This window comes from Polypterus senegalus, chromosome 11 (genome assembly GCF_016835505.1).
Source record: "Polypterus senegalus isolate Bchr_013 chromosome 11, ASM1683550v1, whole genome shotgun sequence".
Classification (NCBI taxonomy): domain Eukaryota; kingdom Metazoa; phylum Chordata; class Cladistia; order Polypteriformes; family Polypteridae; genus Polypterus; species Polypterus senegalus.
Genome location: NC_053164.1, coordinates 106,557,698 through 106,572,164, shown reverse-complemented (window position 1 = coordinate 106,572,164; position 14,467 = coordinate 106,557,698). Strand labels below are relative to the sequence as shown.

The following is a 14,467-nucleotide window of genomic DNA, read 5'->3' as shown; positions in this document are numbered from 1 at the left end:
GGGTTTCATCACGTCAATCACTTTGTTTAACCTCCCTGAGAGTTTTAGGTTTCATGGCCAATGTTACCTTCTTGGCTATTCTTGACACAACTGCAACTCATTTGTTCCTTGACCAGTGTCCTCAATCTATGACAGTGTAGCAGGAGGTGTGCTCCGCAGTTGTCAAGCCCTTATTTTGACTGGTTGTACTGTATTTCTAAACACAACCACCAGAGTTTGGAAGGTATGTGCTGGTATACTCTTAAAATATAATTATAATAAATATATAATGTACTGCTGCTCCTACAGTCACCCTGGTGCATATTCTACCATCCACCCCATCTTTTGCCTGTTGTGTCACTGAATTGCACAAATGACCCATTGGTTTTTTTGCCATCTGCAATGTGCGCACAGGACAGTCACACCCAGCAAATGGGCCATCTGGCCTACCGCCATTTCATAGGTTGTGACGTTCAGTCCTTCAGCAGCCTCTGAAGATCATCGCAGATTGGAGGAAGTTGAAATGTTTGGCTGCATGTGAACTCTCCTGCCCCTCTGGAAGAGATATAAAGGTATAATAAAATTGATGTGTGTTGTTTTTATTTCCTGAAGTTTTATTTCAACCCATAATTGTTCTGTTATACTTCTTAGGTCCATGAGAGTAGGTACACAGGGCAAAAAGGAAGGGGCTGAAGAATAAGGGGGAGTGATGAAGTAGATATGGCTGGATCTTCTCACACAATTACAGATCTCTATTTAACAGTTTTCTGAACCATTGAATGCTGCTCTTGGGTGGCAAAGTCAAATTCCTTATACTGGTAGTGGGTTGGCATTGCTGTCTGCTAAATGTCCACTCCAGCTCAGACAATTGTCTTCAGTTTATCAGCATGGGGGGTGACCATCAAAAACATCAAGCAACAAACTGACCCACTGGAATTGTGATATAGTCAATAAAAAGTGAAATCTTCCCAGCACTTGGCACTGATCACCTCACTTCTTCTGCATTTACTGCTTATGGTGGGTGTGCCAGAGAGAATGAATTTATATTTTCTCTATATGTACTTGTATTTTAAATATCCATTGCACTCTTTATCTTTTTCAGATAATTAAACAAAAACAACCTGTAAATATTGAAAAATAAAATGTTACATTGTTACTAACGTGTGCCATATATACTGTACAGTAGTTAGGCTATAATGGTTGCATCTACTCAATGAGTACCGACTCTCTTTCCTGTCATTATTCCCTGAACAACAACAGGATAAGAACTATTTAGGTTGGGTATTATAAGGAATTTAGAGATGCTTTAAAGCAGTGGTTCTCAACCTGTGGGGCAGGCACTCCTATGGGGGCGCGAAGTAACAAAAAGGGGGGCGCAAAGACGTGGAAAAAAAAAATGAAAAATACATCTGTTGAAACCAAATCAAATTAACTTAAACTACATTCTGATACTAGAAAAACAGAGTAAGATAAATGTCGATAAAAGTTAAGTAGGTATAATAAAATATGCATCTTTGATATATCATTAATTAAAAAAGAAATTGGTATTAGTGGACTCCTTTCAAAAAAATGTTAGGGGGGCGCGATTAAAGCAGCGTTTCTCAACCTTTAAGTATTTGCAAGCTTTCATAACAGTTTTAAAGTATACAGAGGATATGCGTCAGTTCAATGCAAATACCACACCATTTTATATAAATAGTCCACGTTTACATGGGCAAGTTGTCTTCCGGAGGTTTGCTTTGTCAAAAGTGGTCCAATGTCATGTGTCATTCTCGGCCCTCATGAATCTGAAAATAAGCACAGCCTCTGTGATCATTTCCTTGTGTTTTATAAATATGTTTAGTCAGACTGATGGCTGATTTATAGGTTTCTGTTACAGGGTTGCACACCACACACTCTCTTCTGCTTGGCTGTGCAAGTGAGTCCTGCAATGGGCCCGGTACGTGCGCTTCTTTCCTTACACGCAATGCTGCTGGAATAATAATGCAGGTATTTTAAACTTCACTAAGTATTGCATTAGGTTACACATTAAAACTAAACTTATCAACCAAAATTAGCAATTTCTAAAATACTGACACAAGGAGAAGGAATAATGTGATTGCTGGGATATTTGCCTCTGGAAGTGTACCATGTGGACGCTTCTACCTGCAGCTTCTGAAAGCGTGTTAAGCAGGCAGACACAGAGCAGAAACTACAAAATCCTTAACAGTAACCGGCTAAGGCTTTAGATGGCTGCATAAATATGATTATTCACGGAGAAATCTACCTCTGATAATCAGACTAAGGAGTTACATAACGTATTAGAAATCACGTTTCTGTGAATAATTGGGGTTTTGAAGAAACAGAACACAAGTAGGAAGAACTTCCACTCGAAAAATACCAAACGTTCCCAGACACTTCTACGTGGTGCCATTATCCGCACTGTCTCAGTCTCAGTCATTCACTGGGTTAAGTGCCAACCCTGAACTGAAGGTGACGGCTCAACTGGCTTCCTTGGTGTTGCTGACACACTACCACCATTTAGAAACCCCAACAGTTTCAAACTTGTAACGTGGGACTTGATAGTTTTCAGAGGGAGTGCTGTAAACTATAAGAGCTTTCAGATTTCATATGGCAGCTCGTCTCTGTCCATCACGACCAGCACAGCACGATTTATTTATTGACAAGCTGAGAGGAAGTGTGAACCTTAACATCCTGACCCTCAGAGTCATCTCAAGTCTAAACAAGTCAGGGCTTCTGAGTAATGAAGATTAGTGCTGTCCTTATGTTAGTTTTATATTGTTTTATTGGTGTGTGTTTCACCCAATCACATTCCAAGTAACTGACATTGTATTTCTTTAAAACCAGCGATCCTTACTAGCAACTTACCTATTTTTGGGCCGATTTCAGCCATTCACATCATCCAGAAATAAATGAACACAACCAACAAATCTAGCAGCACAAAGAGCTCTCAAATAGAGGATCGATAAACTTACCGTGACAGAGGGCACTCTGTAATAAAAAATATAACCAAAGCCTTCTCCAGCCCAAGGGATCCTTTTATTCAAACAAATAAAAATCAAGTCTTTTTTTTTTTTTAAACAAAAAAAATGTATTAGGCTAGAATTCCATAAAGCTTTCTCTGTATTTCAAGGTTTTAATCCCTTAAAAGTTAAAAAGGAAAAAAAATGAGCTCTTTATCAGGTATTACCATATTGATGTTGACAATAAATATTTCTATTCATCTATATACAGTAGGTGCATGGATTTGCAAATCACTAATCGAAAGAACTTCTCCGGCAAAGAAATACAAGACAGCTAGCTGAGAGTTTGTTCTTTCCTGTTCCGATGACTAGGCTGAAATGAACTGAATTGGTTAAAATACGGAGAAAAGACTTTTTTTTTTTTCAAACTTAATTGTTATTATTATTATTACTTTTTTTAAAAAAGATTCTCCTTTGACATCCTAACAAGTCTTATCCTAAGTAAAGGATCCACAAGTGGGTATCGGATATGAAATGAGATCTTGAGGACGTCTCGTCAGCAGCACAATGGATGCACGGGCTTATGGAATTACATAAATGCATGGAAACGTAAAGATCGAGGGGGGTCTCCATACCAAAATGTGGACTGGCTACTGGTCTTAACGCGTGTCATTAGTCCTAGATGATCCACTGGCTTTCCTGCACTCCTCTATTGTATGCATCAGAAAAAGCAGCTCTCTTACAAACCACAAACATTTCCTGCCTTGAAACGTCCCATAATTGTGGCAACCGGAAGATACGATTAGCAAGATGTGTGTGTCGGTTTTGTTTTGTTTTGTTTTTTTTTTTTAATTTATTTGGAATACTTCTCTCAATTCATTCTCTGCTTCTTTTAGAATCACGTTTATAGAAAAATATGTGCTCTACTCTCTGAACTGAACAACATGAGAAGAATTTGTAGAAAAACAAGGCTTGAGCTGTTCAGGCACAGTTCCCCAGCAGTCAGTGCAGCAGAACACCTCAACAAGCATGGTCTTAACACTATAACCTCATAAGAGCGAGAGCAGGTCCAGCTTCTAAATGGCACTTGTGTTCAGTTGTCTTCTTCGCTTATGCAGTGTAGGAAGCTGCTCTTTAGACTTTTGCTCGCTGAAAGAATACCTGTTAAAATAAAAAGAAAAACACAACTTCTTAGAAATCCACAGGATGTACCACTATTGGACTGTGAGGGTGCGCAGTATCTTGAAAACGTATTCAGACTTTTCTCACATACTGTAAATGATGGTTACAGCTTACAATCAGAATCAGTTTGGGATTGCTTGTTAGTAAATCAAACACTTTTTCAATATGCTGTTGTAGGATATTTTGCCAGGCTTTTTAGTGGCACACAGGCCTATTAAGACAGCAGATTCAACAGTTAAGTCCAAACTAAGTGACTGAACTCCAACTTGTTCCAGGATCACTTCATCTGATAACAAAGGTGGAAATCGGAGGTGAGCAGACATCTTTGTTGATGCTCTGTCAGGCCAGAAGGCACCAAATGTAAACAAAGAACGACAATTCAACAAGTGACAGCTGTAATGGACCAAATAACGCACCACCCAGAAGGCATTGGTTCTACAACCAGAAACGACTTTAGTCCAAATCACCAGAGGTTGCACATTCCTGTGAAAACAAGCCACATTCATCGGTGTGTTCCTCTTTGAACGTCGAGGACATTCTCTGAAACCTAAAAACTGTTGAGACGCTCCCTCTTTGGGAAGCTGACAATGCACTCTTCCATCGAGCTGGATGCCATGAACTAACTCTAAGATCCATTCTGCCAAGTCATGCCATGTGCACCTCTTACCGATATCATCTCGAGTGTCCTTTTCTCATTACATACGTTCCAAGTCACTGAAGTTAATAATACGGGTTTTTGCTGTGCAGCTCTCCATATTACCAACTTTCCTATTTTCCAAAAACAGAAACACACACCACAATTCCCAGGTTTAATAAACATTTCTAGATACAAATATTGTACCATTGCAGTAAATGAGGACAAGCAATACACCATTCATGATCAAAGAAATGCAATTAAACAGCAGCCTACAAATATTTTTTGCTCATTACACTTCAAGTACAGTGAAGCGCCCAAAAGTGATTATATTACTGTGACTTAAAACGGAGACTCTGTAAGACATGGCTTTGTTCTGCTCCATCTCAATAGCAATAAACCTATTATAATTGATAACAAGTCTGAGGAATATTTAGCTAAAAGAAATACGTGCATTAAATCCTCATGACTGGTAGTTCTGAAATGAGGATGGCGGAATTATACAACTGTCTTTCTGGCTCTACTCCTCATTGATACACTGATCTCAAATGGGCATGCAAGCCATAATATCATTGTACTCGGCCTACCAGACTACATTTTATTTAACGCTCTTACATTAATTCAAATTGCATCCTTGAAACAAAGAGGATCAAGTTAATTTTACTTGATAATGATCGCATCAATAAACCACCATTTTCTTTACTTTTGGGCCAAGAATGAAGTTTCATGTTTCTTTGTTCAGTTTGGTGACACGTCACAACATTTCTGCAGTTTTGTTATTTCTCTTGGACTGAAACTTCTGTTTTGCTGGGGTGCTGAACTGAAACCATTTCCATATAAATTGGCTTCTTGATTTTCAATGCAACTTTTAGAAAATGTATATACTTGTACAATTTGTTGATGTTAATTATAATGGTGGTCCTGTGTGCTGTTGACTTCCTGCAGTTAGCAGGTCTTCTTCATCTTAGCCAGCCAATCATTTAATGTGACCGAGATCAACTAGTCTTTGACTGGCTATAATAAAATCAAACAGATTTGATTTTCCTGTTAGTCGAATGGCCGGGCTGTGTATGCAGGAGAGCTGCAACCAAATGAACCAATGAATGCTCATCCAGAAGTATAATGCATAGAATACAGCGACGAGGAATAAGAAACATTAATGTTTTAAACCTCTCAAGAAGAAGAGATGCTCATCTATCTGATGTCTCATATATTACATATAACTGAATGAAAAAAGAAGGGCAGAGACTGTAATGCGCTGCTCTGTCTAGCAACATGCTGCTGTCACTAAAAGGGGCACACATGAATGCACTGAAAGACTGGCACTCGATCAGTGAAAGTGACATGAGCTGCAATTTAAAAGTTATACTTATGAAAATGAGATGAACACTACAGAGTAAAACAGAAAACAAAAACAAGTAAACCTACTTAAACAGTACAACTGTGACAATTTCAACACCACACTGCAAAGGAGCCTTTGCCAAAAAAAGAAAAGATGACTTAACCCATGAGGAGGCAGAGCCAATCTCAGCAGCACTGGACGCAAGGCCAAGAAGCAGCCCTGAGTGGGGGTGTTAGCACACTGCAGGGTCACCATTCTCTCTCAATGAAAATACTTGAACTGAAACACCAACTTCTTGTTCGTTTGCAAATTATGCAGACATTGGGTTTAATAACTTGATTTCTTTTTGAAATGTTTTCTGTTATGACTGACAGTCTTTGAAGCTTATGACCGGGGTGCACATAACTGGTACGCATGCACAACTAGAATTGTAAATGCGTAACGTCATCTGTGTCCCTACGGCGCCAGTGCGCACCTGACGGTCAGAGAGGGCATCGACACCTCATGTTGCTAATATACGTTGTTTTATTTTTGGTTTTGATTATCTTGTGTTGCCAATATGTCCAAAAAACAAGAGACATAAAGCAGCTGCTTTGGGGTTTCACCACCTGCAAAGAAACAACAAGCCGAGCCAGAGCAGAAAAAAAAAGTTTTTTTCTGAAAAGTGGCTTCAAGCTAATGATGAGCGCACTGAAATGTGGTGTAAGTTGTGCTGCTCGCATCCACATATTGCAGACAAAACAAGTGCCTTCTACACAGGCTCAAAGAATTTCTGTCATCCGTTATTTGACAAACATGAAAAGTGCAAGGAGCACATGAATGTAGTAAAAGCTATTTCTAATAAACATGCTAGTCAGGAAGAAACTTCCACTCGCCCACTAGCTAGAAGGCAAACAAAGGTAAATGAAGAACAACGGCAAACTCTGTGTAATGTTTTTCTCCATGCCTTTCATAAAGCTAAACACGCTCGTCCCCTACCTTCCTTTGCCGAAGATATTCCTTTACTGGAGCGGATAGGAGTAAATGTCGGAACTGCGTAACATTCACGTGAGGCAGCCACACACAATGCAGACCATCGCGCGCACTGTCAGCGCGGAGTTGAAAGCAAAGTTAGAGTCTGCTGAATTTTGGGGACTGATCTTTGATGGATCAGAAGACATCATTAAAACCGAGCAGGAGATCGTTTTCATTGTGTCTGTGTCCAACATCGAGCAGTTTACCACAGAGTTCCTTGGCCTAATCGAACTGGGTGCTGACCGATCTGTGCAGGCTGTAACAGACGGACTCGTTAAACTTTTCCAGGAAGCAGGCTTGGACAACTGGAAGAGAAAGTTGGTCGCTGTGTGCACAGACGGGGCTGCTGTTAACGTCGGTAAAAATTACGGCAACTGGCTACAGTAGGAGACTCCCTTGTGCACATTCTGTGCACCGCACACACACTAGAAAACCGCGGAAAATCAGCTGATCACAGCGTTCCGTATTGTCCATCCATCCATCCTCTTCCGCTTATCCGAGGTTGGGTCGCTGGGGCAGCAGCTTAAGCAGAGAGGCCCAGACTTCCCTCTCCCCGGCCACTTCTTCCAGCTCTTCCGGAGAATCCCATGCTTCCCAGGCCAGCCGGGAGACATAGTCCCTCCAGCATGTCCTGGGTCTTCCTCGGGACCTCCTCCCGGTTGGACGTGCAGGAACATCTCACCAGGGAGGTGTCCAGGAGGCATCCTGATCAGATGCCCGAGCCACCTCATCTGACTCCTCTCGATGCGGAGGAGCAGCGGCTCTACTCTGAGCTCCTCTCGGATGAGTGAGCTTTTCACCCTATCTTTAAGGGAAAGCCCAAACACCCTGCGGAGGAACCTCATTTCAGCCGCTTGTATTCGCGATCTCGTTCTTTCGGTCACTACCCATAGCTCATGACCATAGGTGAGGGTAGGAGTGTAGATCGACTGGTAAATTGAGAGCTTTGCCTTACGGCTCAGCTCCTTTTTCACCACGACAGACCGATGCAGAGCCCGCATCACTGCGGATGCCGCACCGATCCGCCTGTCGATCTCATGCTCCATTCTTCCCTCACTTGTGAACAAGACCCCGAGATACTTGAACTCCTCCACTTGGGGCAGGATCTCTCCCCCAACCCTGAGAGGGCACTCCACCTTTTCCGGCTGAGGACCATGGAGGTGCTGATTCTCATCCCAGCCGCTTCACACTCAGCTGCGAACCGATCCAGAGAGAGCTGAAGATCACGGCCTGATGAAGCAAACAGGACAACATCATCTGCAAAAAGCAGTGACCCAATCCTGAGTCCACCAAACCGGACCCCTTCAACACCCTGGTTGCGCTTAGAAATTCTGTCCATAAAAGTTATGAACAGAATGGTGACAAAGGGCAGCCCTGGCGGAGTCCAACTCTCACTGGAAACGGGCTGACTTACTGCCGGCAATGCGGACCAAGCTCTGACACCGTTGTACAGGGACCGAACAGCTCTTATCAGGGGTCCGTACCCCATACTCCCGAGCACCCCCACAGGATTCCCCAAGGGACACGGTCGAATGCCTTTTCCAAGTCCACAAAACACATGTAGACTGGTTGGGCAAACTCCCATGCACCCTCCAGGACTCTGCTAAGGGTGAAGAGCTGGTCCACTGTTCCGACCAGGACGAAAACCACACTGTTCCTCCTGAATCCGAGGTTCACTATCCTACGGACCCTCCTCTCCAGAACCCCGAATAGACTTTACCAGGGAGGCTGAGGAGTGTGATCCCTCTATAGTTGGAACACACCCTCCGGTCCCCCTTTTTAAAGAGGGGACCACCACCCGGTCTGCCAATCCAGAGGCACTGTCCCTGATTTCCATGCGATGTTGCAGAGACGTGTCAACCAAGACAGTCCTACAACATCCAGAGCCTTAAGGAACTCCGGCGTATCTCATCCACCCCCGGGGACCTGCCACCAAGGAGTTTTTGACCACCTCGGTGACTTCAGTCCCAGAGATGGGAGAGTCCACCTCAGAGTCCCCAGGCTCTGTTTCCTCATTGGAAGGCATGTTAGTGGGATTGAGGAGGTCTTGAAGTACTCCCCACCGACCCACAACGTCCGAAGTCGAGGTCAGCAGCGCATCATCCCACCATATACGGTGTTGACACTGCACTGCTTCCCTCCTGAGACGCCGGACGGTGGACCAGAATCTCCTCGAAGCCGTCCAAAGTCGCTCTCCATGGCCTCTCAAACTCCTCCCACTCCCAAATTTTGCCTCAGCAACAACCGAAGCCACATTCCGCTTGGCCTGCCGGTACCTATCAGCTGCCTCCAGAGACCCACAGGACAAAAAGTCCTATAGGACTCCTTCTTCAGCTTGACGGCATCCCTCACCGCCGTGTCCACCAACGGGTTCGGGATTACCGCCACGACAGGCACCACCACCTTGCCACAGCTCCGTCAGCCGCCTCAACAATAGAGGCACGGAACATGGCCCATTCGACTCAATGTCCCCACCTCCCTCGGGGCGTGGTTGAAGTTCTGCCGGAGGTGGGAGTTGAAGCTACTTCTGACAGGGGACTCTGCCAGCCATTCCCAGCAGACCCTCACAACACGTTTGGGCCTACCAGGTCTGACCGGCATCTTCCCCACCATCGAAGCCAACTCACCACCAGGTGGTGATCAGTTGACAGCTCTGCCCCTCTCTTCACCCGAGTGTCCAAGACATATGGCGCAAGTCCGACGACACAACCACAAAGTCGATCATCGACCTGAGGCCTAGGGTGTCCTGGTGCCAAGTGCACATATTAATACCCTTATGCTTGAACATGGTGTTCGTTATGGACAATCCATGACGAGCACAGAAGTCCAATAACAAAACACCGCTCGGGTTCAGATCGGGGCCATTCCTCCCAATCACGCCCTTCCAGGTCTCACTGTCATTGCCCACGTGAGCATTGAAGTCTCCCAGCAAAACGAGGGAATCCCCAGAAGGTATGCCCTCTAGCACCCCCTCCAGAGACTCCAAAAAGGGTGGATACTCCAAACTGCTGTTCAGCGCATACGCACAAACAACAGTCAGGACCCTTCCCCACCCGAAGGCGGAGGGAGGCCACCCTCTCGTCCACCGGGGTAAACCCCAATGCACAGTCTCTGAGTCGGGGGGCAATAAGTATCTCAAGGAAATTGGTTCCAGAGTCCAAGCTGTGCGTCGATTTGAGTCCGACTATATCTAGCCGGAACCTCTCGACCTCGCGCACTAGCTCAGGCTCCTTCCCCTTCAGAGAGGTGACATTCCACGTCCCAAGAGCCAGTTTCTGTAGCCGAGGATCAGACAGCCAAGGTCCCCGCCTTCGGCCACCACCCAACCGTACTGTGAGACCTTTAATCGCTCCGCGGTCAGGCTGATGCAGTTTTATTTACAAAAAGGTGGAGCCAAAAATACGGCTGTGCTTAAGAAGTTGTGTGAAGAGAACGGGATCTCCTCTGTGAAACTGGGTAAATTTCATAATATCAGATGGTCTGTATGGAGGCTTGACACACCGCTAAAAATATCAAGATTATCGCCAGCCATTAAAAAGCAACTGGCCACAAGTGATAACATTAACTTGCAGCCTTTCTTCACAGACCAATTTCAGTGTTTTCTGGGCAACGTGCTTGACATTGGCAAGATTCTGAAGACCACATCCATTGTGTTTCAGAAGGAAAAGCTGAGCATTGGAGAATGTAAGGATAACTCACGGTGGCCATTGGACAGTTTACACTTTTGCTTGATGCTGAAGGCCACTACAGAGCATTTACTGTTTCTAATGCTGATGCTGACAGGGACAAGATAAACTTACTCAAGAGGATAATTGAGGAGTTTGGAATCAGATATAACTCACTGAAGTCATGTGATCATTTCTTAGCATTGGATCCTTCAACTTGGCCTCAGGAAATACAAGATTTACATCATTTTGGAAACACAACAGTTTGAACCATTCTTCAGAATTATGAAGCCACACAAAGTCTTGACAGAGACACAACTGTCACAGAATGGATGCACTTAAAGCAAACAGGGAAACGCTTGGCAGCATCCTCTGTGTATGAATTGGTCCAGATAATAAATACAAGCAATCCAGATCTTTACTCCAACATTATCAAATTGGTTAAACTGTCTCTTACACTGCCTTTGAGCAGTGCAGCCTGTGTGAGGGGATTCTCAAATCTTAACATAATAAAAAACAAGCACAGATCTCGTCTGTCACACGCTCGCCTCATGGCCCTAATGCACATCCACCAGTCAAAGAAGACCACAGAGACATTTGACCCAAAACCAGCGGTTGACCTGTGGATGGAGACAGCTAAGCGGAGGCTTAACCAAGGAGAGGAAGATGCATCTGCAGCATCATCATCTACCATGCAGGAAGCTGAAGCAGAGGACTGTGAGGTAGACAGCGAGGAGGACAGTGAGGAAGGCTGCACTTATTAAAACCTTACTCTGTATACAGTGATCAGGTATTTCTGATTCTTACCTCTTTAAGCTGCTGCCAAATTTTTATTTTATTATTATTGTTGTTGAATCTGTATGTATTTTTTACCCTAATTCTTTACTTTACTGTTAAATCTCTTATAGAAATTGTTTTACTTCAATTTTTTCAATTTCTTTGGCAAAACTGTTTACGGTCATGCCAATAAAGCTCTTTGAATTGAATTGCGTACCAAACTCCATTTGATGGTACTCACTTGAGTAACTCACTGAAAAAGTTATGTGCACCCCTGATTATGACACAGTAAGCAGAGTAAATGAAATTGAGAATGAAAATATTGAAGAGCTGTGATATGAAAATTACGCTTATACTATTACAGTCAACCTGCTACACTTTTCATTCTACACCCTTATCCACTACATACTTGTTAATAATGTAATTTAGATTTCACAAATACATTTTTCTGGGATAGAATGCGGCACCCAATTGTTTCGCACGTGACGATGTGGGGTCTGCTCCAGGCTCCCGTCTCCAGTTTGGGAGTTCTTGAACCCGGCACAGTCGGTAATGTCACCGATGAGCTAGACAGTGAGACACAACAAAGCAAGGGGATGGTGCAAAAAGTGCAAGTGCTTTTATTTAAAATAACAAAATCAACAGTGTCCAAATAAATAGTGCAGTGTTGCAAAGTCACTGAATAAATAATCCATTAAAAACAAGTGAAAAACATGGAGGTTAAAAAAGCAATAAAAAGATCCAAGTTAAAAATGAGGTTAAAACAATGGCTGGAAGCAATCCTTTTAAAAACAAAGCCAGTGCCTTCTTTTACTGGCGACTCCCCTGCTTCTCCCATCCAGGCTATGCACCAGAGGAGTCACCCTACCTGACGAGGATCAAGTGTGGCGATTAGCAGCTCCCGGCATCAATTACGGATGTGGACAACTCCTCACCTTTGCACTTAAGCGAGGACTGCCCACAATCACATAGCGTATGGGAGCCGCTCTGACCACACTACCACGCCCCCACTTTAAGCCACAATTATCTATTTAAAAAAAAAAACAAACTGGCCTTTTCATTCTGAGCTGTGGACCCGCTACACCACACTGCAAGTCCTTCCTGTCCTCTGTGTGAATGTTCCACCCATGTCTTTAAAGACCTGAAAATGGCCCAGTATGAGTGTAAGGAGTGAATGACTAGGCCCTGTGATGAACTGGCATCCTGTCCACGGCTGTTTTCTGCCTTGTGCCTCAGCCTCCCTGGGGGCACTGCGGCTCCCCACAACCTTGAACTGGATCAAGTGGGTTTGAGAATGTTGTGTGTGAACTGCGCATTTTATGTCAACCAAACTTAACAACAGTACAAAAATCATTCCTTACCTTTAAGTAATTTTTAAAAATTTTTGAATCAGGTTGTTGAAGTGCTTGGCAAAATTCCTAGAATAGAAGACAAAAACACAGCATAAAATTCTATTTCTTTTGTATTACTTGTAATACCATACTGTTACATAAAGATCACTACATGTTTTATTAGTTATAAAATGAGCGTCTATAAATTTAATATGTCTCTTTAAACCAAGTTTTAGAGTTGTGTAATGCTAATGCTCTGCTTGACTGATATGGCCATGCTCTCTAGCAATCGGTTTATTGCTGTGTTTAGAAGACTGACACCCAGCTGAGCGCTTTTCTTATAAGTAACATTGGGCACAAAAGCATAGAAGACAGATGTTTACCACTGCTGCTTGTGTTCTACACCTTTAGGCAGATGTTTGAAAGTTCAAAAAACTCTAATGGCACAAAATTCAGCCCAAGCTGACCACGTCATCGCTTTAGTTCCTATATATGCTGCTTAGAATAACAGCACCAAGAGAAAAGAAACACCGACTTTACCTGAATGATCTCAGGAGCTACTTGCAAAGATGGCAGGTATTCTTGCTGAAGGTACTGAATACATTCTGGTCCCTAGATAAAAAGCATATTGAGGTTTATTCATCATTAAGTGTGCTCATATTTCAGATGTCTGTGACTGTATGCCTGTGACTAAGCACACTGACAAAAAACGTACACATTTTGGGTATGACAGAAAATGATCCAAATAGCTACATTATGACATGACAGCTAAAGTGGCAACAAAGCTGGGAAAAGAAGAAAGCAATCCTTATAAAAGGGGAAAATAAAATCAATGATTAAAATCCACAGAGAAAAAAAACATTTAAAAAGCTGTAGGGAACAATTCAAACATTCAACAGGCGTGATATTATAAAGAAAATATGAGAACCAAATTTATGAAGTTCACCTTACGTGTTTTTCTTTAATTGGTATCTCCTAAGAGTTTTCACATTGCCTGACAAAATCTGCTGCCACTTTTCTTTCTGCTGCTTTACAGTTTTTTGAATTGTTGGATTAACACTACTGTCTTCTAGAAGCGTGTGTTTTTCTAAGTGTTTTAAAGGCAAGTATTCGCAACGAATGCTCCACTTTGATGTTAGAAAGCGAAGCAGCACCTTTCTAGGTATCACTGACTACATAAGACAGGTTGAAAAGGTAAACCTGAGTGGGTCAAAGGCAGACTAAACTCAGGCAAAAGTATGATACACCATTTGTTTTGTTCATAAATCTTGCAAACTGCTTGCAGAAGACAGGCTGATTAAGTAAATGGTTGAAAAAGGAGTGAACTGACAGCTGATAACAGAAAGGTCATGCTAAAAACAACAAAGAACCACAAAGAACATCATTTAAGGACTCAGTATAATGGCATGCAAAAGTCTGGCCGGCCTTGCTTAACATGTCTGTTATTGTGAATAGTTAAGTGAGAAGAAGATGATATGATCACCAAAAAGAATAAAGTTAAAGATGACCTTTCTTTAATAATTTAAATAAGATTTTATTTCCATCATTCGTAAGTACAAAATAGCAAAAAAAAAATGAAA

At 42.8% G+C, this 14,467-nt stretch overlaps 1 protein-coding gene across 1 annotated transcript in view; it reads right to left on the bottom strand.

The window, feature by feature from the left end:
• Positions 1 to 2,996: 2,996 nt before the first annotated feature.
• The window catches only part of xpot (exportin, tRNA (nuclear export receptor for tRNAs)), a 79,766-nt gene continuing 68,295 nt past the window's right edge, over positions 2,997 to 14,467 (bottom strand). The window contains exons 23-25 of the mRNA XM_039769445.1: positions 13,428 to 13,499; positions 12,918 to 12,974; positions 2,997 to 4,103 (exon numbers count right to left, since the gene is read on the bottom strand). Of these exons, the coding sequence (XP_039625379.1) occupies positions 4,077 to 4,103; positions 12,918 to 12,974; positions 13,428 to 13,499 (156 nt within the window). The 3' untranslated portion in view covers positions 2,997 to 4,076. The remainder of the gene's footprint in view (positions 4,104 to 12,917; positions 12,975 to 13,427; positions 13,500 to 14,467) is intronic.